At 44.4% G+C, this 21,727-nt stretch overlaps 1 protein-coding gene across 1 annotated transcript in view; it reads left to right on the top strand.

Annotated features, from left to right (window-relative positions):
* The window catches only part of LOC126285464 (putative fatty acyl-CoA reductase CG5065), a 202,358-nt gene that overhangs the window by 79,371 nt on the left and 101,260 nt on the right, over window positions 1-21,727 (top strand). The window contains exon 2 of the mRNA XM_049984877.1: window positions 3,282-3,567. Within this exon, the coding sequence (XP_049840834.1) occupies window positions 3,282-3,567 (286 nt within the window). The remainder of the gene's footprint in view (window positions 1-3,281; window positions 3,568-21,727) is intronic.

The following is a 21,727-nucleotide window of genomic DNA, read 5'->3' on the forward strand; positions in this document are numbered from 1 at the left end:
TACTTATCTCTCTAATATAATGTGGGAGGCTGTTCCTGCTGCTGATAAGGAGGTGGTTGGAGGTTGGAGTGGGACAAGGGGTTTTGTTTTGATGGGAACGAGTGCTTGAGCAGTACCGATCTGACAAGAATGTTAAGATCGAGGAGAGATGTGAGGGACAGTGTTCATTGATAAGACAGTAGAGAAAGCAGACCAGCGCCTGTCAGCACGCAACCAGAATAGCTGTGCATATGAAGGTGAAATGTGATCAAAGAGTCGAACATCACAGCATTCAAACCAGTTCCGGGTGCCAAGACCCAGCAAGACAACATCATTGTAATCAGTAATTGACACTATAAGTGTTTGTACAAGTTTCTTTTTCAGATCAAGAGGAAACCACTTTTTCTATTTTTGTTGGGCATGTAGAAATGCTGATGGCTTCTTGCACACTACGGCTATTTGCTCAGCCAAATTTAGATTTTCATTTATTACTCCTAGATTCTTTTCTGGAAGAGAGAAGTTGATATTTGTGTTACAGCTACAGATGTTAGGGATTCCCGAAATTTCTGACTGGTGAGCCTAGCACAACCAGCTAGCACCGTCTGGGTTTTCAATGGATTTAGCTATATAGTTTTGGCAGGGCACACAGATCGGTATTGAGATTCTCGATGGCTGTCTTGGGGTTCATTGGTTTTGCACTTAGATACATGAGGTAGAAGTGGTATTTGCTGCAGGAAAAAACTGATGACACATTATTGACATTCAGTGAAAACGGTAGAGGACTTATTACCGAATCCTGGGAGACGCCTCATACTACCTGCCGTCATTATGACTTTATGGTGCAGAACATGGCGCAATGTTGGCGACAGGTCGGGTTTTGAGCGAAACAATTGCACTCCACTTGACGAGGAATTTAGGCTGCCAGGTTTAGCAAGCAAAATGTCGAAACCAGCGTAGTGAAAAGCTTTGCTGAAGTCTTAGGACATGATAGTTGCCTCTTGTACATCCATGGCAAGCTTCAGGTCATCTGTGACCTTTATTAAAGAATCGAAATTGGTATTCGTCTAGTAGGTTGTTTATAGTTCAATAATTTGTTAGCTAGTCGTGGAAAATACATTCTAAGGTCTTCAACAGTGCAGGAAGAATGCAAATACGTCGGTAATCAGAGGGTGCTGTGGCAACGTCCCTTTTAAGTAATGTCTCTCCTCTCTGGTGCCATTCGCTTGGGACCATTGGGCTCCAGCAAGCTCTCTCAAGCCTTTCAGTTCCATATTCATCATGCAGTCGTTGAATTCCTATCAATGCGAGCAGCAATACTGTGGAACGATAAATTACAGTATCGATAAGTCACGATATTGCCACTGTCGAATTGCGATAGACGCTAGTAGATGTTTATCGTTTGTATTCGAGGCGTAATCCAACAGTATTGAAATGTGATTTCTGAATGAGAAACCCGCTGTTTAAATTCTCCTTGTCTGGAGAATGTAATTACATGCAGTTGATGCTACCTAGTTTATGCAGCTGCACTGAAATATCATTTGCATATCGAGCCATATAGTACACAAGCCGCTCCTTAATGAAGGTATCTGTATTTATACTCATGTAACTGCTAACTGAAGATGATCCACGTCCAGGAGGATCATCAACAGTTCGAGTCAAGAAAATGTTGAAAAAGTGCCTGTTATTCTTCGAAATTATGGTTGTGTGTCTACCAGGTTAATTGAGGAGCTCACTGCAATTCCTAAAACAATCGTGTACCACGGTATAACTGAAAATTTGGGCAAAAAGAAGATATGTTGTCTTTGTGTGCCCCACTCATTCACTGGTGATCAAAACGATTGCAGAATGGAAAACTGAAAAATTAGGTCGCTATAGACCCGGAGTTCATGTCTTGCATAGTAACAAGTCATGAAACGTTTCCACTGCGAGCCACTTACAAAGCGCCAAAGCTCGGAATTAAAAGGTCCAGAATCTCCGAGACCGCAGAAAGTATGGTTGCAAGAAAGCCGTATCAAGACATTGTTCACTATTTCCTTTGATTTAGAAGGAATTATCCAAAAGGAGTTCGCTCCACAAGGTCAGTTGTGAATGGAAATCAGCTCTTGGGTGTTTCAAATCGTTTATGTGAGGGGATTGTTTGGGATCGACTGCAATACCGAAATCAAGAAACATGGTGGTTGTTGCACAACAATGCACCGGCACACAAAAGCAAGATCGCGTGCGATTTCTTGGCTCAAAAATGTATCGTGTTGCTTGAACATTCTCCTTATTTACCTCATTTGTTTTCGTGCGAATTCTACTTATTTTCAAAACTAAAGGCAGCAATGAAAGATAAGCGTTTCGACGCTATTTTAGATATCCAGAAGGTTGCGAGCATAGTACTGCTGCCAATTTTAAAGACTGAGTATCGGAATTCTTTGAACAATTTTTCTAAAGCTTGCAGCCATGTACTGGCTCACAAGAACCCTGTTTTATAAAAAAGTCATGTAAACTAAAAATAAACAACATCTTGTATTTTATACATAGTAAGATGGTACCTGATATTTCGGACATCTCTGAAAGAACAGATGTCATCGGTGACCATGCAGCTCGTTAGAATGAAATTATAATGAAATGAACACCCTTAGCTGCTTACAGGCGTTGACATACGCCAATGGGGACAGATGAAAATGTGTGCTCCGACCGGGACTCGAATCCGGGGTCTACTACTTACATGCCAGACGCTCTATACTTTTTTTTTAATCTCATTTTGTTAATTTTCGTTCGTTGTATCTGCTCAGGGTGGATGTCACAAGACACCCGTTTCAGTTCGTTGTTGATCCATTAACTCATTTTTTTTTTTTATTATAGAGGGCAACTATCCCTCTGACCAAACACGCTGAGTTACCGTGCTGGCGCCACCGAGGACACAGAGGATAGCGCGACTGCAGGGATTTATCTCTGGCACGCCTCCTGCGAAACCCACATTCTCAACGTATTGTCCCGCACTACATTCATAGTGCACCCGCCCATTATTTTCATTACTCATCTGCCCCCGTTGACGTATGTCAACGCCTGTAAGCAGCTAAGGGTGTTCATTTCATTGTAATCTTGTATTTTACTTCACATCAGTCACGTTTCCCGTACGACCGATTGTGTTCTGTTGATGCCAAATTGAAGTTGGTTGCATGTCGCCTCCGTTGTGCTGCCATTTTAATGGGCAGCAGTGTAGGTGTCTCCCAGATATTTGGAAGGTGCCATGTTACATGACTGGAGTACGCATGGCAGACAAGTGTCTGAGAGGTGGTTGTCGTTGTCGACAGGCTGGAGGAATCTGGGACGAGCGGCAGCGAGAGGACGATGTCGCGCGAGGAGCCTTCGGCAGCGGACGGGGCGGAGTCGCTGGACGTGGAGTCGCTGCCGGACCGCATCAGCAGCCTGCTGGATGGCCGGGAGGTGCTGGTCACGGGCGGCACCGGCTTCCTGGGCAAGGTCTTCATCGAGAAGCTGCTGCGCGTCTGCCCCGGCATCGTGCGTATCTACCTGCTCGTCCGCGCCAAGAAGGGCAAGGACCCCCGACAGCGCATCGACGACATCTTCAGCTCGCCGGTGAGTACTCTCACAACCATATACCTGATGGGCAGTCATCTAGTGAAACCGAAGTTACGCTATCTGATCAAAACTACACAGATACCTGTTGTTTCTTGTTGTGATCTTCAGTCCTGAGAGTGGTTTGATGCAGCTCTCCATGCTACTCAATCCTCGTGCAAGCTGCTTCATCTCCCAGTACCTCTCCCGACCTACGTCCTTCTGAATCTGTTTAGTGTGTTCATCTCTTGGTCTCCCTCTACGATTTTTACCCTCCACGCTGCCCTCCAATACTAAATTGGTGATCCCTTGATGCCTCATAATATGCCCTACCAACCGATCCCTCCTCCTTGTCAAGTTGTGCCACAAATTTCTCTTCTCTCCAATTCTATTCAATATCTCCTCATTACTTATGTGATCTACCCATCTAATCTTCAGCATTCTTCTGTAGCACCACATTTAGAAAGATTCTATTCTCTTCTTGTCTAAACTATTTATCGTTCACGTTTCACTTCCATACATGGCTACACTCCATACCAATACTTTCAGAAACGACTTCCTGACACTTAAATCTATACTCGATATTAACAAATTTCTCTTCTTCAGAAACGCTTTTCTTGCCATTGCAGTCTCCATTTTATATCCTTTGTACCTCGACCATCATCAGTCATTCTGCTCCCCAAATAGCAAAACTCCTTTACTACTTTAAGTGTCTCATTTCCTAATCTAATTCCCTCACCATCACCCAACTTAATTCGACTACATTCCATTATCTTCGTTTTGGTTTTGTTGATGTTCATCTTGTATTCTCCTTTCAAGACACTGTCCATTCCGTTCAGCTGCTCTTCCAGGTTTTTTGCTGTCTCTGACAGAATTACAATGTCATCGGCGAACCTCGAAGCTTTTAATTCTTCTCCATTGATTTTTCTTTTGCTTCCTTTATTACTTGCTCAATATACAGATTGAATAACTTCGGAGAGAGGCTACAACCCCGTCTCACTCCCTTCCCAACCACTGCTTCCCTTTCATGCCCCTCGACTCTTACAACTGCCATCTGGTTTCTGTACAAGTTGTAAATAGCCTTTCGCTCCCTGTATTTTACCCCTGCCACCTTCAGAATTTGAAAGACAGTATTCCAGCCAACATTGTCAAAAGCTTTTTCTAAGCATACAAATGCTAGAAACGTAGGTTTGCGTTTCCTTAATCTTTTTTCTAGAAATTATTAGAAAATAGAAAATAGACACCTCTTAGTGGACATTAATATGGAGTCAATCCATCCGTCGCCTTTATGACAGCTTGAGTTCTGCTGGAGACACTTTCAATAGGGTTTCTGAATGTCTGTACACCAATGCTTCCTCAAGAGCCGAAACCAGAGAACGTATTGATGTGGCATACTGGAGCTTGGAGGGAAGTCGATGTTCCAAATCATCCCAGGGACGTTGCGCTGGTTACAGATTGGGACTCTGGATAGGCCAGTCCAGTTCAGGAATGTTATTGTCCACAAACCATTGCCTCATAGCTGCTACTTCATGACAGGGAGCATTTGTCGTGCTGATAGAATCAATCATCATCTCTGAAGTGTTCCTCTACTGTGCGTAGTACACAATGCCGTAAAATCTGTTCATAACCTTTCTCATTTATAAAGGTTTCAGCTCTGCTGGGGACACATTTAGTAAGGTTTCCGAACGTCCGTGGAGGACTGGCAGCACGTTATTCCTCAAGAGCTGAAACGAGAGAAGATAACGACACTGGACGCTCGAGTCTGCACCGAAGTCGACGTCCTAACTCATCCCGGAGATGTTCGGCTTGGTACAGGTCGGGACTCTCGGCAGGCCAGTCCATTTCAGGAATCTGACTGTCCACAAAACGCTGCCTTACATATGCTCCTTTATGACACAGTTAATTTATCATGCTGATACAATCATCGTCTCCGAACTATAGTGGTGTCCAAAATTAAAGCAACAAACTGCTGTTTCCCCGTCCTGTTCTAATCTTACAAACTGTCAACAGATGTCGTTACGATCGTGTTCTGCACGGAACATGGCATTCCGGCCAACGGACAACCACGCCAACAGTGACGCCAGAGCATCTATCAAGCGAGACAGTGTTTGCAGGGCAGTCCTACATCCACAATCGCTGTGTACACAGTCACAGACGGTGCTGTACAGCACAGAGAGGACGCCCACAGACTCCCTGCTGTGGAGGAAGAATTGAAGCAGGAGAGTCGCAAACTGATGTGGCCCGATAGCTTAATGTGAATCGTTCTGTTGTTTCTCGGTTGAGGCGACAGTTTATAGAGACCGTAATTGTATCCCTGAGACCAGGACAGGGCGGACCAGGTGTGACATCAGAGAGAGTTATTTTGCTGTAAGGGCCCGACGGTGGCGCCTTAGTACTGCACTGCAACTTGCGTCTGACTTCGCAACATCCCCTGGACGTGTTGTATCGAGGGAAACGGTGTACAGAAGGTTTGAGCACAGTGGCCTTTATTGTTGGAGCCCTGCTGTATGTTTACCTCGGATGTGTCTTCAAGGAAGACAACGTCTGGAGGGGAGCTGTCAACATGCCACCTGTACGTCGAACAATGGGCCAATGTTCTTTCCACAGATGAATCTCGATTTGGTCTGGAGAGTGATTCTCGATGAATTCTCATCTGAACGGAATGTGGAACACGATTTCGAGACCCAAACATTGTGGAAAGAGACCGATATCGAGAAGGATCCCTAATGGTGTGGGCAGGGATTATGTTGACCACTCGAACCCATCTTCATGAAGTTTTACGGGTGAATTTCCATGATTTAACTGCTGTCAGGTACCGTGAGGAGATCTTGGGATCTCATGCGCGGTTGTTGCGAGGTGCTGTGGGGCCAGACTCCGTATTGATGGACGGTAATGCTCGGTCGCATAGGGTACGGGTGGTTGATGTTGTTGTTGTTTTTTTTTTTTTACCGGAAGATATTGCACACATGACATGGCCTGCTCTCTCTCTAAATTTGAAACCCATAGAGCTTATCTGGGATGCACTAGGGAGACGGGCTGCATCATGTGGGCAGCCACCAACCACTGCGAGCAGCTCTGCAGGAAGAATAGGCGTTATTGCCTCACATCATTCACAGCACGTCCCCTCGCAGTCAGGCCGTTATTGGTGTCACAGGTGGTCATACCTCATACTGAGCACATTAACCAGTTGTCAGAATGTGTGTGCAAATCCGTTAAGTTGAGAAAAAACGAAGAACATTTTTGTCTACCGTTATGCATGTTGTAGTTCTTTACATTGTTTCTACTTTACTATCACCTGTTTGTACTGTTTTGTGCCAAAATAAGCGCACCATCATAAACTAAAGACTATGCATTGTCGATTTAGCTACGTTCCTCTCTCGATTGTCATTCTCTTCAATTCTTCATACGATTTTATCCCCATATCTTCTGTGATGTTATTAAAATACGTTGCTCTTGGCCTGCCTATTGGTTTTTTCCCCTAAGACTTTCCCTTCAAATACATTCTTTAGGGACTAGTTGTGTCTCATTATGTGCCCCATCATTTTTTATTTTCTTCTCTTAAGACCTGTTCATTACTTTTTCTATATACCCAGCTTGTTTTCGTCTTATGTCCACATCTCCATTGCTTCCACTCTCTTTTCCTCTGCCTTTCCCAGAGTCCACGCTTCACATCCGTATATTAAGACACTCCAGACGAAAGTCTTGGCAAACTTTTTCCTACTTTCTAGGCTTGTATGATTGTCTGTTAGTAAATTCCTTTTATTTTGGAAAGCTTGCTTTGCCAAGGCTATTCTTCTCTTTATATCTGTGATACATTTATTGTCGTCAGTGATTGTGCTCCCCAAATAACAGAAGTTCTCAACCTGCTCTAGAACATCATCTTATAGTTTAATATTAACTTTACCATTTTCTTTTGTTTTCCTTACTACCGTAGTTTTTGTTTTCTTCTTATTTATTTTTAGATTAAATTCCCTGAGGATTTTGGCAAATTTTAGCAAACTCCATTTCCTTTACTGAGTCAGCAAGCACTACTACATCATCTGCAAAACGGATACAGTGTATTCGTTCCCAGTTAATTTTAATTCCTTTGGTTATTCTATTCAATTTTTCAATGGTTTTTCCAATGAATATGATGAACGAATACGGCGATAACGGGCATCCTTGCCTTACTCCCCTCCTTATTTTTGCTTTCTTCTTCATACTTCTATCTCTGCTTCCTGCCTTTCATACAGGTTCCAGATTAATCTTCTGCCCATCCAATTAAGATTTCTTTCCTTCCTTGTTCGGGATAATAATTTCCAATTAACCATGTCAAACTTGCAAAATTTCCGTTTGTTGGTTTAATTTAGGACACCAGTGTACTTCTTTACTGTACGCAGCATGCGATGCCGTGAAATGTGTTCGTATCCTTCCGTATTTAGCGTTTTCTTAATCGCAATAAGTGAATCACACCCTTAAGACGAAAAACACTCCCATACCGTAACACCGCCTCGTTGACACTTCGCCTCTGGCACTACATACAGTGGCAAGCAACGTTTCCCAGACAATCGGCAAACCCAAACCTCTCCATCAGATTCCATGATTCATCATTCGTTTCCAGTCATCCGTTGTCCAATGTCGCCGCTCTGTACTCTAGCTCTAGCGTCGCATAGCACTGCCTACAGAAATGTGTGGCTCATGAGGAGCTGTTCGATTCCGTTCTTCTTAACTCCCTACACATAGTCATTGTGCTAGCTGACCTGTCGCTATAGCTTTGGAACTCACGAGTCATTCTTTCCGCTTAATGCATGTGACATTTTACAACCACGTTTCGCAATGTTCGACCGCCGGTGTCCGTCAATGCATGGGGTCTACCTCGTCTTGGTTTATCTGCGGTTGTTCCTTTGCGTGTCACTGGACTCTTCTAATCTGGAGTCTGCCTCTCTGCTGACAACGCAATACTCACGCCTCCTGCTGAACTGGCGGGTCCGTCTTCCGTAACATTCGGTGGTTAATTCTCCATTACACAGGCGTGTCCGGATACTTTTGCTCAAACAGTGTGTATCTAGAATTCCTCAAGGAAGTGATGAGTGCTATTGACAAGGGATTTCAGATCGATTCCGTATTTCTGGATTTCCGAAAGGCTTTTGACACTGTACCACACAAACGGCTCGCAGTGAAATTGCGTGCTTATGGAATATCGTCTCAGTTATGTGACTGGATTAATGATTTCCTGTCAGAGAGGTAACAGTTCGTAGTAACTGACGGAAAGTCACGAGTAAAACAGAAGCGATTTCTGGCGTTCCCCAAGGTAGTGTTGTTCTCGATGGTGAATGTTCATCGGAGGTGAGGGTATCACCTGGAGTGCCCCAGGGAAGTGTGGTAGGTCCGCTGTTGTTTTCTATCTAGATAAATGATCTTTTGGATAGGGTGGATAGCAATGTGCGGCTGTTTTCTGACGATGCTCTGGTGTACGGGAAGGTGTCGTCGTTGAGTGACTGTAGGAGGATACAAGATGACTTGGATAGGATTCGTGATTGGTGTAAAGAATGGCAGCTAACTCTAAATATAGATAAATGTAAATTAATGCAGATGAATAGGAAAAAGAATCCTGTAATTTTTGAATACTCCATTAGTAGTGTAGCGCTTGACACAGTCACGTCGATTAAATAGATGGGAGTAACGTTGCAGAGCGATATGAAGTGGGACAAGCATGTAATGGCAGCTGTGGAGAAGGTTCATTGGTAGAATTTTGGGAAGATGTGGTTCATCTGTAAAGGAGACCGCTTATAACACACTAATACGACCTATTCTTGAGTACTGCTCGAGCGTTTGGGATCCCTACCAGGTCGGATTGAGGGAGAACATAGAAGCAATTCAGAGGCGGGATGCTAGATTTGTTACTGGTAGGTTTGATCATCACGCGAGTGTTAGGGAAATGCTTCAGAAACTCCGGTGGAACTCTCTAGAGGAAAGGAGGCATTCTTTTCGTGAATCGCAACTGAGGAAATTTAGAGAACCAGCATTTGAGGCTGACTGCAGTACAATTTTACTGCCGCCAACTTATATTTCGCGGAAAGACCACAAAGATAAGAGAGATTAGGGCTCGTACAGAGGCATATAGGCTGTCATTTTTCCCTCGTTCTGTTTAGGAGTGGAACAGGGAGAGAAGATGCTAGTTGTGGTACGAGGTACCCTCCGCCATGCACCGTATGGTGGATTGCGGAGTATGTATGTAGATGTAGATGTAGATGTAAGCCCTTTGCTGTTGCTTATCTATATAAACGATTTGAGAGACAATCTCAGCAGCCGTCTTCGGTTGTTTGCAGATGACGCTGTCGTTTATCGACTAATAAAGTCATCATAAAATCAAAACGAACTGCAAAACGATTTATAAAAAATATCTGAGTGGTGCGAAAATTGGCAGAGTGCCCTGAATAACGAAAAGTGTGAGGTCATGCATATGAGTGCTAAAAGGAACTCGTTGAACTTCGGTTACACGATAAATCACTCTAATCTAAAAGACGTAAATTCAACTAAATACGTAGGTATTACAATTAAGAACAACTTAAATTGGAAGAAACTCATAGAAAATGTTGTGGGGAAGGCTAACCAAAGACCGCCTTTTATTGGCAGGACACTTAGAAAATGTGACAGACCTACTAAGGAGACTGCCTACACTACGCTTGTCCGTTCTCTTTTTGAATACTGCTGCGCGGTGTGGGATCCTTACCAGATGGGACTGACGTAGTACACCGAAAAAGTTCAAAGAAAGGCAACACGTTTTGTATTATCGCGAAATATGGGAGAGAGTGTCTTAGAAAAGATACAGGATTTGGGCTGGAAATCGCTAAAATAAAGGCGCTTTTCGTTGAGACGGAGTCTTCTCACGAAATTCCAATCACCAACATTCTCCTCCGAATGCGAAAATATTTTGTTGACACCGACCTTCATAGGGAGGAACGATCACCACGATAAAATAAGGGAAGTCAGAGCTCGTGCGGAAAGATATAGGTGTTCATTCTTTCGACGCGCTATGCGAGATTGGAATAATAGAGAATTGTGAAGGTGGTTCGATAAACCCTCTGCCAGGCACTTAAATGTGATTTGCAGATTATCGATGTAGATGTAGATGTAGAAGCGTTACAGGCCCTCTGCTCTTCTTCCTCTACGAGGTTCATTCTGTAAAATAACACATATGTTGTGAAACACACGAGGGTATGGTTTCGCAGCCATACGTACTGATAAAATCTTCTCGAGCTTCCAGCCGTGTCGAATGGTTTAAAATCCACGAGCTTTCGGCCGAGCTCTCCTCGGCCATCATCAAGTGCTGACTGTCCTTTTGTTCCTGCTGGCGTCCTTACTCTGCACGTTTCTCACCGTGTGTACCACATCAAGTCGAATCAAATTCTTGCATCTTGGAGAAGGACATGTTATGGTCGGCTTTGATGTGGTCTCATTATTCACACGATTTCCCGTATAAGATTCTACAGCTCTGTTCTCTCCGTTGTTTCGTCGACACTGTTGTGGATTTATTTAAACACACACATCGCCGTATCTTTTGTACGATGGACAATATTGTAACCAGGCGGACGGCGTCGCTATGGGGAGCCCATTAGCTCCAGTTATAGCCAATCAGTTTATGTAGTGTCCGCTCCAATAGCTGTGTGGTGAGCGTGACGGGTTGCCATCCAACGGCCCGAGTTCGATTCCCGGCTGGGTCGGAGATTTTCTCCGCTCAGGGACTGGATGTTGTGTTGTCTTCATCACCATTTCATCCCCATCCGGCGCGCAGGTGGCCCAATGTGGGTCGAATGTAATAGACCTGTACCAAGGCGGCCGGACCTGCTCAGCAAGGGACCTCCCGGCCAATGACGTCAAACGCTCATTTCCATTTCCAGTTTATGGAGTATTCTGAGGACATCGCCTTGAACGCGACTCCTCCACAGCCCAGTTGCTTTCCTCGTTAAGTCACACGTTCGTTGTCTGGTATATCGACGTGAAAAGCTGGGACAATTCTTGGACCATATAAACAGTATCAATGAAAGGATCAACTTCACGATGGAAGTACAGACAGATAGTGCCTTGCCGTTCCGTGGCTTACTTGTCCAATATAAAGCAACTAAGTGTCTCAGCCACAGAGTTTACCGAAAAGGCACCCACAACGACCTGTGACTGCTCACTAACAGCTATCACCATCCGTCGGAGATACGCGCTGTTCCGAAAACCTTGGTGCAACGAGCGGAAGCCGTATCAGACGCTGAAACCTGTAGAAGGAACTGAGACACTTAGGGAAAGTATTCGCGGAAAACAGCTACAACAACCGCCAGGCTTTGCAAGCCATCTTCCCGAAAACGTGTAAACAGAAAGACTCCGGGGAGGAACCGAAGAAGCTTGCATTTTTGCCGTTCTGCGGCTCAGTAACAGAGAAGATTATCCGGCTCCTAACGAGGCATAAAATCGATGCTGTCTTCAGGGGCACAGCAAAAATTCGACATCTTATGCTGGCCGTGAAAGACGATGTAGGCCTCAAACGCCAGGAGTATGTAAAACACTGTGTGAATATGGACAGACAGACATTGCGTACTATTGAACAGCGCTGTGTAGAACACGAGAGGTATTTTCGCCTTCAGCACCTGAAGAAACCAATGGTAGCAGAGCGTGTTCTACAAAACGGACGTCGTACTGCATTGGACGAGACATCTGTTATCGCTCTGACCTACAGTTTCTAGGAAAGCATAACATAAGACGCGACCGAGGTAAAAATTTGTGACGACGCACTCAATGAAGGCAACATTACCTTATACGGCGTAGGAGCGAGCACCAGTGGCGTCACAGACGGCGAAGCGGCTACGTAAGGAATGGTAGCAGAAACAAAAGACAATCATCACTTGACAATGGCCGACGGGTAATCGGGCGAAGGCTCGTGGATTTTAAACCATTTGGCGCGGCTGGAACCACAAGAGAATTTTGTCATTGTAAGTTGCAACTGTCGGTCCTGGCTGTTCTTTCACGGCTAATCAAACTTCAAATATTATTAACTTCACTATTATTAAGCCGAGATTCCGTTACCCTTTGCACTTAGATCACGCAGGTAATTACAGACCGCTGGAGAGCTATGTACAGCATCGATTCTGCAATCGGTTTGGGCTCAAACGTTTATTGATGCTAGCGTGGACGTATGACCCTATTCGGTATGTCTGTACTTGCCGTTTCGGCCACCGCAAAGTCGCCCGTATTTTTGCCGTTCCCCGTCAACCAGCCCAAGGCGGCTGGTAGGGGCACAGTCTCTTCATGGCCTCTCCTTGGCCCTCTGTCCTAGACCGCTTGTCACTTTCTAGAGAACGGGCGGCGGCCTTGCATTCACGGCGTGTTCCCTGCGGAATTCAGTTTATCACGCAGTCGGCAGGAGCGGCTAATCGTATAAGGCTTCAGTTGGGAACACTAATTACCGATCGTAAATTCTGAAACAGTACTGTCAGACTGCTCGAATTCACTGGATGAGTAACAACACCAACAGCGGCAACGCCAAAGAACAATCCCCAGACTTGGATAAATCTCGAATCACATACAAAAAAAAGAAGAACGAGTGGTCAGATTTTTTGTAGTAAAAGTAGATACATTACTTCTTTTAATTCTGTGACCTTTAGAACGTTAAAATGAGTGTTATTCAGATGGAACTGTTTAACAGAAACTCAAATTCGTCAGATTTTGAGTCAGCTATGAAGTATTAACTGAATAAACTGATACACCGACAGTTGACTCATTGGACAACAGACTGTTGAATCCCCACCAACTCCTTACCTTTTGGCGTCTATTTCATCTAAATACTGTAAAAGTGCTATTAGAGGAGGCAGTCAACTGGGACAGTTGTGAACAGATCAGTAACAATGTTTGTAATTATTCAAAAGCACAGCTGATGTCCGATTTGTGGTATCGATACGAACGATACCACGGAATAGTTTCTCAAGTTAGAGACACAGACGACAGCGCCTTCTAGCCGGTGCTGTCGGGCTCTGCGAGCTCCGCGGCTGCTTCAGCCCGTTTCATCAGGTGCAGACAGCTAGTACACCCCGCTTCAGCATCGCACCTACGTACAAAGTTATGTAATCGTTTATCACCTTGTTTTTGCACCAGTAAACCATTTTCTTGCAGTGCCGACTTGTATTACCTTTTCCCGTTTCTACCAACGCGCCGCCTCCCAGGCGCGATACAAAACTATTAACAACTGTATAAACTCATTTGGAGAATCTGCCATGGATACATAAAACAGTCGCTGTAGAACATGGTGCTGAAGCGAACCGCGCGTAATTCTCACTGAGTTCTTTCATACAACTGCACCGCAACTGCCACTCGTCTGGCACTCCACTGTTGTCCGTTCCGCCTGACCCGCTACGGCTACGATTAAGGCCGGCTGCTGGCTGTTCCATTTACCGTCTAAGCCTTCACCTCCCACTCCCTCCCCCCCCCCCCCCCCCCACCTGGCGCGGCTGTCACACATATTTCTTCAATTGGTACTGTTGTAGTAAACTGTGGTCTTTATTACACACAGGTAATATACATACTTTTGCTGTATCTTTACAATTTACTTTTTGCTATTTAGTGTCCTTATTTTTGTCTGCTATTAATATCTAAGGTAATTTACTGCCTCCATCAATTAGAGAAACATTTTCGTATTTGCTCGTCCTATAGATGACGCCCATTGTCTGGCTTACGGCTACTACATTGCGCAACACTTCACCATCGGTAATAAATCAGATTTTTTAAATATTTTTTCACTGAATGAAACGCAATCGTTGCAAATGCAACATCTCATGGAGGGAACTGAAAGTTTGTGTTACTTGGCAACCACGCGAAGAATGTTAATCATGTGTTCTATCAATATTTACTCGTCCGTGAATGTAACATTTCAAGTCTTAGTTACAATGCCGCGTCCGCAAGAAGAAAGTACGATGGGCATTCAATAAGTAATGCAACACATTTTTTTTTTTTCGGCAACATTCCGTTGAAAAAATGCGACATTTATTGTGGCACCTCGTGGAATATTCCTATGTCAGCGCCTGTAGTTTCATGAAGTTCCGACAGGTGGCAGCGCTATACGGAGCCTGCACAATAGCGTCTGTAAGGAGGTGCGTTCCAAGCAGAGTGCTGTCACTGAAATTCTTTTAGCAGAAAACCAGAGCATCGCAGATAATTATAGGTGCTTCCAGAATTATACGGGGACCCCGCATGAACAAAGACACGGTGAGTACCTGCGCGAGGCGTCTGTGATCATCGCAAGAAGGTCCAACAAACCTGTCCGATCTCCGTCGTGCGGCGGCTACTCCACTGTTTGGACGTGCGGACACTCTCCTATGAGGTGGTCGATGGATGCAAACAAATTTATCCTTCTTCATGACAACGCAAAACCTCACATAAGGCTATATGCCCGAGAGGACCTCACGAAACTTCACTGGACTGTTCTTCCTTATTCACCCAACAGCCCCATTTCGGCCCAATGAAGGTTGCACACCGCAGGAAGCAGTATGTGTATGATGGGAATGTTACTGATGCAGCAAGACGTCGGCTCCGTCGTTGACCAGTAGAGTGGCACCATACGGACATGAAGACCCTCACTGTAAGGCTGCCTAATGCTGTCTCATTGAGCGGAGATTGTGTTGAAAAATAAGTTTTTGTAGGCAAGAGGGCGGGGAATAAAACGTTATATTGGAATCCTGAACAAAACCAGCTAGCTATTAGAAAAAAAGTGTTGCATTACTTATTGGAAGCCCCTGTACATTTGAAGAACAGCGTACTGTGATCCAATTTTTACTTTCGGAAAATGTACTGCCATCTGAAATATTCTCACAGATGAATGAACAACATGGTTGTAGTTGTGAGTGTTTAAACTTTGGTGGAAACGTTTAAAAGTGGCCGAAAAAGCGTAACCGGCGAGCACCGCTCCTCTCGTCCAGTAGTAGTATTGAAATCGACGTGATTAATTCATTTCTACAAGAAGAGTGGCGACTTACAGTTGAACAGGTTGCTGGGAAATGTGGAGTAAGTAGTATTAGAACAACTGAATTCAAAACAAATGAACTACAGTAAAACTTGTGTAAGGTGGGTACCTTTCATCACTAAGTACAAGGGTTTCGCCTTCGCAACTGTTCAAACACTATTTCGACAGCAAAGGTAGTGCATTTTTGGACAGGATTTTAACCGGTGATGAAACTTGGATACATGATTTTGAGCCAGAGTCCAAGCGTTAAGGCATGCACTAGAAACACCCTGAATCGTCTGTCCGTAAGAAATTAAAAGTGCAACCGCCAGGTGGTATCGTCATGGAGTGTCCGAAAGTCGATTTTCTGTGTTCTTTTGGGGAACAAGACTCTATCAACAGTCTATATTGCTCGTAAATGATTGACAACAAAGTCAATCATCGTTGAAGAGGAAACGTCCAGGGTTAGATGTAACCACGCCTTTCTTCATGAAGGTAACGTCCGACCTTATTTTTAGCACACTTGACGCTGGAAATTACTGGCGAAGTGGTTTGAGAGCCCCTGTCTCATCCTTCTTAGAGTGCTCTCGGATTTATTTTTGTCTGGTCCAATGAAAGAAGCATTGTGAGGCATCAAGTTCTTCAGCAATGAAGGAGCAAAGGAAAAAGTACAAAGCCCAGCTTCTGGATCTAGAGAAACATTTCTTCGCATTGGAGATAAAAAGAGTTGTAAGAAGATAGCACAAATGCGTAGAAATTGGTGATGATTACTTGGTTCAAATGGCTCTGAGCACTATGGGACTTAACTTCTAAGGTCATCAGTCCCCTAGAACTTAGAACTACTTAAACCTAACTAACCTAAGGACATCACACACATCCATGCCCGAGGCAGGATTCGAACCTGCGACCGTAGTATGATTACTTGAAAAAATAGGCGAAACACAGTATTGGTTTAATAAACCGTTTTTACTGTACGGCTAGTTGTCTGTCTAACTATTGACTGACCCTCGTATATAAAGGATTTAAGAGACAATATGAACATTCACCTTAGATTCCTCGCTTATGATGGCGTCGTATACAGTCACAGGAAGATCAAAACCAATTGGCAAAATACCTAGAAGATGAAACGAATCTACCAAAGAGACTGCTCGTCCGTCCTCTGCTAGAGCGGGAGATAGTTTTGTATTATCGTGAAATAGAGGTGAGTTGGGGTGACTGTCATTGAAACAAAAGTGTTTTTCGTTGTGGCAAGATCTTTTCATGAAATTTCAGTCACCAACTTCCTTCTCACAGTGCCAAAATATTTCGTTGGCTCCCAACTACATTGGGGGTAATGACCATCGTGATAAAATAACACAAATCAGACTCGCTCGGATACAAAAAATGGTTCAAATGGCTCTGAGCACTATGGGACTAAACTTCTAAGGTCATCAGTCCCCTAGAACTTAACACTACTTAAACCTAACTAATCTAAGGACATCACACACATCCATGTTCGAGGCAGGAATCGAACCTGAGACCGTAGCGGTCCCGCAGTTCCAGACTGAAGCGCCTAGAACCGCTCGGGCACCCTGGCCGGCGCTCGGATACACTGAGGTTAATTTTTCCCACGTGCTGTTAGAGAGTGAAACGGCCAAGAAATAGTTTGAAAATGGCTCACTGCATCCTCGGCCAAATTCTTAAGGGTGGGTTGCAGAGAAATCCTGTAGACGTAGCTGCAGATGTAGCGTGTCTTAGGTTCCTCTCTCAGCGGCCACGGCCTGGAGAAGGTCGGCGACATTCCAGTCTGTGGCCTCACCGTGGGGCCAGGGGCTTTCCCTCAGACGCTTCGGCTAACTCAGTTGCTCAGCATTTTGGCTACTGCGTCGTACTGAACGCTGTAACGTTGGGAGCTTAACTCCTGTAAATTATGACGCCTATGGGAATAGTGGTCAGATTGTGTTTTCCTAACGTCTCCACAACGATATGACCAACTCTGAACATGGGCACACGTTACTGCTACGAAGTCTCTTGGACAGAAAGCGGACCGCTACGGCAAGGATCCGCTCGAAAACTCTTATTTTCTTCGTTGAAACAGTATGACAGAAAAGGCGTCGATATTGTTGACACAGCGGGAGTACACCTATTTGTCCTCCGATGCAAAATATATAGATATTTCTATTTTTGAGAAATACGGGAGAGAGTGACACGGATCTGATAAGGGAGTTGGAATGGCAACCATAAAAACAAAGGCGTTTTCCGTTGCGGCGACATCTTTTCACGAAATTTCAATCGCCAACTTTCTCCTCTGAATGCGAAAAACATTTATTGTAGCCAGCCTACATAGGGAGAAACGATGATACTAAAATAATAAAGGCTCTTGGAGAAAGAGTTTAGTGTTCATTTTTCCCACGCTCTGAGAGTGGAGCGGTCGGAAGAATTTTCTGTCAGGCACTTAAATGTGAACTAGAGAGTAGTTATGTAGATGTATAAGCTCACGCCATCCAGATTCTGAAACCTCAAGATAGCTTTCGTTGTTTTCTTTGCTATCTGAATTACAACCTTTTACATACAACGAACCCATTCGCATTATTCAATTACTTCACATTACGTACAGCAAATAGGTTATTGGATAGTGATCAAAATGACTTTCATATGCATCTACTTCAGCGTTAGTTGAAAAGGCATCTTATGGTAGCTACAAAAAATTTCAGCTGCGAGCAGTATCATGTCAGGTTGTTCATCGCGAAGAGAAAGATAGTGATTTCTTACAACACTTGAATTTTAAATTCTGAGAATTATTTACTTCGGAAATAAGCCAGTTTCTTTAAACCTGAAAGCTGATACCCGTTTGTAGTTTTCTGGCTACTTCTTTGGGAAAGCAAGGAAGGTAGGCCTGTATTTTACAACTATGTAAGAACTTCCGAACCCAGCCGGACAAATATAAGGCAGCAAAGGACTTGCCTTTGCAAATACCGCATCCATCGAAGTTCAACTACGGTCGACTTGCTTGCGCTCTTATCTGTTCTTAGCACACTAGAGCTCACCACCAGCTGGTGTGAAAAACTTATGGATGAAAGTAATTTTCGTATGATTTGGCCCTGACAATTAGAAAAACTTGATGACTCTTGGATCATGCATAGAAAGAACTGCGACAGTGTAGGATAAATACGCAATCAGACGAACAGAAATCTCACATTTATTGGTTCTAATGACTCTGGGCACTATGGAACTTAACATCTGAGGTCATCAGTGTCCTAGAACTTAGAACTAGTTAATCCTAACTAACCTAAGGACATCACACACATCCATGCCTGAGGCAGGATTCGAAACTGCGACCGTAGCAGCAGCGCGGTTCCGGACTCAAGCGCCTAGAACCGCTCGGCCACATGGGTCGGCTACACTGATGAGATTGGTGGCGTTGCCGGCACGTGACACCATGAGGAAAGTATACGAGCGAAGCAGAGATGAACGGGCAATCATTCTAGTGATGATATTAGGAAGTCCACTGATACAAGCGACTTTGACAAAGGGGAGATTGTAATGACCCAACTCCTGAGAACAAACACCTCAGAATCCGCGGGTCGGCTGTTCGCGAGCTCCTGTCGTGAGCATCTCTAGAAAAGGTCGGTGAAACCACCAGTAGGCGACAAAGCGCAGCACGGTACATAGAGGTCGGAGACTTGCCCGCTCTATAGAGCGGGATAAGGGGAGATCTGTGGCAAATCCGACGACAGAGTATGACGCCTGTGCAGGAACAAGCCTATCGTTATTTATGACTGTGGTGGACAGGATATGATCGAGACTGGATTGTAGATCAACGGAAACATGTCGCCTGGTTGGGTAAATCACGTTTCTTGTTACACTGCGTCACTGGTCGTGTATAGAAACGCTGTTGTAATGACCCAACCATAAAAGGTTGCCAGAAAGAAAAAGAAAAACCATCAAAGTATGAAATGTTAGCTGTAAGTCTTATAACTTACGTAGAGTTACGCAGTGAAAACCTCTTTTGTCAGTCGAATAATAGGTCATACGTATTGAGAAACCGCTCATTTCACGAGCACTGATTGAGAATTGGAGGTAAAAAGCGACGTACTGACGTATCATCTACAAGCAGACAGTCCCAAACACCATATACAGAGGCCCCGAACGCCAAGCTAGTCAGAGTTGGGCCGAGTTCAGGAGTGCCAGCGAGCGACAGTGGCCTCAGATGGACGAGCGTACAGCAAATAATATGTAAGTGAGCAGTCAGCCCCAATTAACTTTGTGCGCTAAAGAGAACTTGCAAAGCTTGCCTGTACTTCTGGGCTAAGGTCATTGGCTTCCATCATGCATTTGTCTACGTCTGTACGTCAGCTACTTGAACCTAGAGGGTTCGATTACAAAAACAGAATCTGACGCCTCCGTGGTTCGTGGCCTGTAGTACCACGCGTTTCTGTGTATACCTGATTCTTACCTAAGATAGGTCATGTTGGCCACTTGTTCTGGTAATTTATTGGGGAATCTAGTTCTTATGAAGGCGATGTCTGCGCTCTTCTGAACATTTCTTGCTAACACGTGAAGAAGCAATAAAAAGCAGACCAGTAAGCGAACCAAGAGGGTAAGTTCCTCTATCACCCCAATGTCTACCGCCGAATCATTCTGCACTGTCTTCCGTCAGGGAGCCCCGAAACATCTCAATTTGACCCTGACGCTCTTTGACTCGCGTACGCAGCCGCTCGTGTACCAAGAAACGTATCATCAAAAATTCTACCTCACTTGTGATCTGAACGCAAGCTTCAGCTGATGTTGAAGTCTTTGTCCACCAAGTTCGCTGATCTGAACTCGATAGAGCACACATGAGACGCTACCGGGTGCAGCTCTGCACCCGCAAAACACCAGAATGTAATACACGGAAATTGCACGATCCTTAGATAAGTCATCTGGTACTATGTACGACCCGGAAAACTACCAAGGACTTCTCTAATCCATGCCACCCAGAATCGATACTATTTTGCATTCCAAAGGTTGACCAGCAAGCTATTAAGCAGGTTGTCATAATCGTTTGGCTCAATAGTGTACGAAACAAAATTCTAATCTGATAGAAAAATGATTGTCATAACAGCATAGTCATTAAATATCATATAACTAACATGTAAGAGATCGCATCCCGGCACTGATTTAGGGGGTCCGTGGCCTACCGAGAATGCGAATCCAGTCGATGCTACTTCTGAATGTATAGAGTTTGTTGCCCAGTGCGAGGTGTGATGAAAAAGTAGTGGGAATTTTTGTTTTTTCTTAAAGAATTTTTATTTATTCATCAACATCAACTTTGTCCCCTTCAAAGTAATCCCCCTCAGATATAATACACTTGAGCAAGTGCTTTTCTCAATCTTGGAAGCACTTCTGGAACTCACATTTCGTTTTGATATTCAGCTCCTTCAGCCATTCTGTTTTAATGTCATCTGTGATGGCAAAACGAAGTCCTTTAATGGTTCTCATCAGCATCGGGAATAGGAAGAAGTTGCAGGGGGCCATGCCGGCGAATATGGTAGCTTAACCAACTTACCGGTTTCGCTTTTTGACAAACGATCACTAACAAGCATTGAGCTGTGAGCGGGAGCATTATGATGACACAGTTTCCATGGCGCATAAGTTCCAGGCAGTATTCATTACTGACTGTACAACCATAAAGGAGGAACTCATGATGCACTATCCCATTGTAATCGAAGAAAACAATGAGAACAACCTTCACGTATGATCCGACTTGTCGAATTTTTTCGGTGTTGGCTCTTCAGCCAGGTTTCATTGGGGCGATTGGGCCTTGATTTCGACGTCACTCCAATGTCCTCCTGTTTCGTCACCTGTGGTAACCTTCGGTATAAGTTCTCGATTGTCGTCGATTTCATGCCAGCGATTCCTCGGCGATGTCTATGCGACGACGTCTTTGGTCGAAATCCAACAACTTCGAAACAAATTTTTTTGCCACACGTTTCATGCGCAAAACACGCAGAAAGAAAATATGCTTGGTGTGAGCCAAAAGATATGCCGATATCATCAGCAGCCTCTCTGATAGTGATTCGGTGATTTTCCAGAACGATTTTCTTTACTTCTTCCACATTGTCGTCAGTAACTGGCGTGATATGGCGTCCAGGGAGAGCGTCGTCTTCAACGTCTTCTCGACACTCTTTGAAACGTTTACACCGTGTGGGGCAAATAAAAGTGGCCCGCACCAGTTGCGGAAGCATTAACGGAGGAGGAAAAGAC

The sequence above is a fragment of the Schistocerca gregaria genome, chromosome 8, assembly GCF_023897955.1.
Source record: "Schistocerca gregaria isolate iqSchGreg1 chromosome 8, iqSchGreg1.2, whole genome shotgun sequence".
In the NCBI taxonomy this organism is placed as follows: domain Eukaryota; kingdom Metazoa; phylum Arthropoda; class Insecta; order Orthoptera; family Acrididae; genus Schistocerca; species Schistocerca gregaria.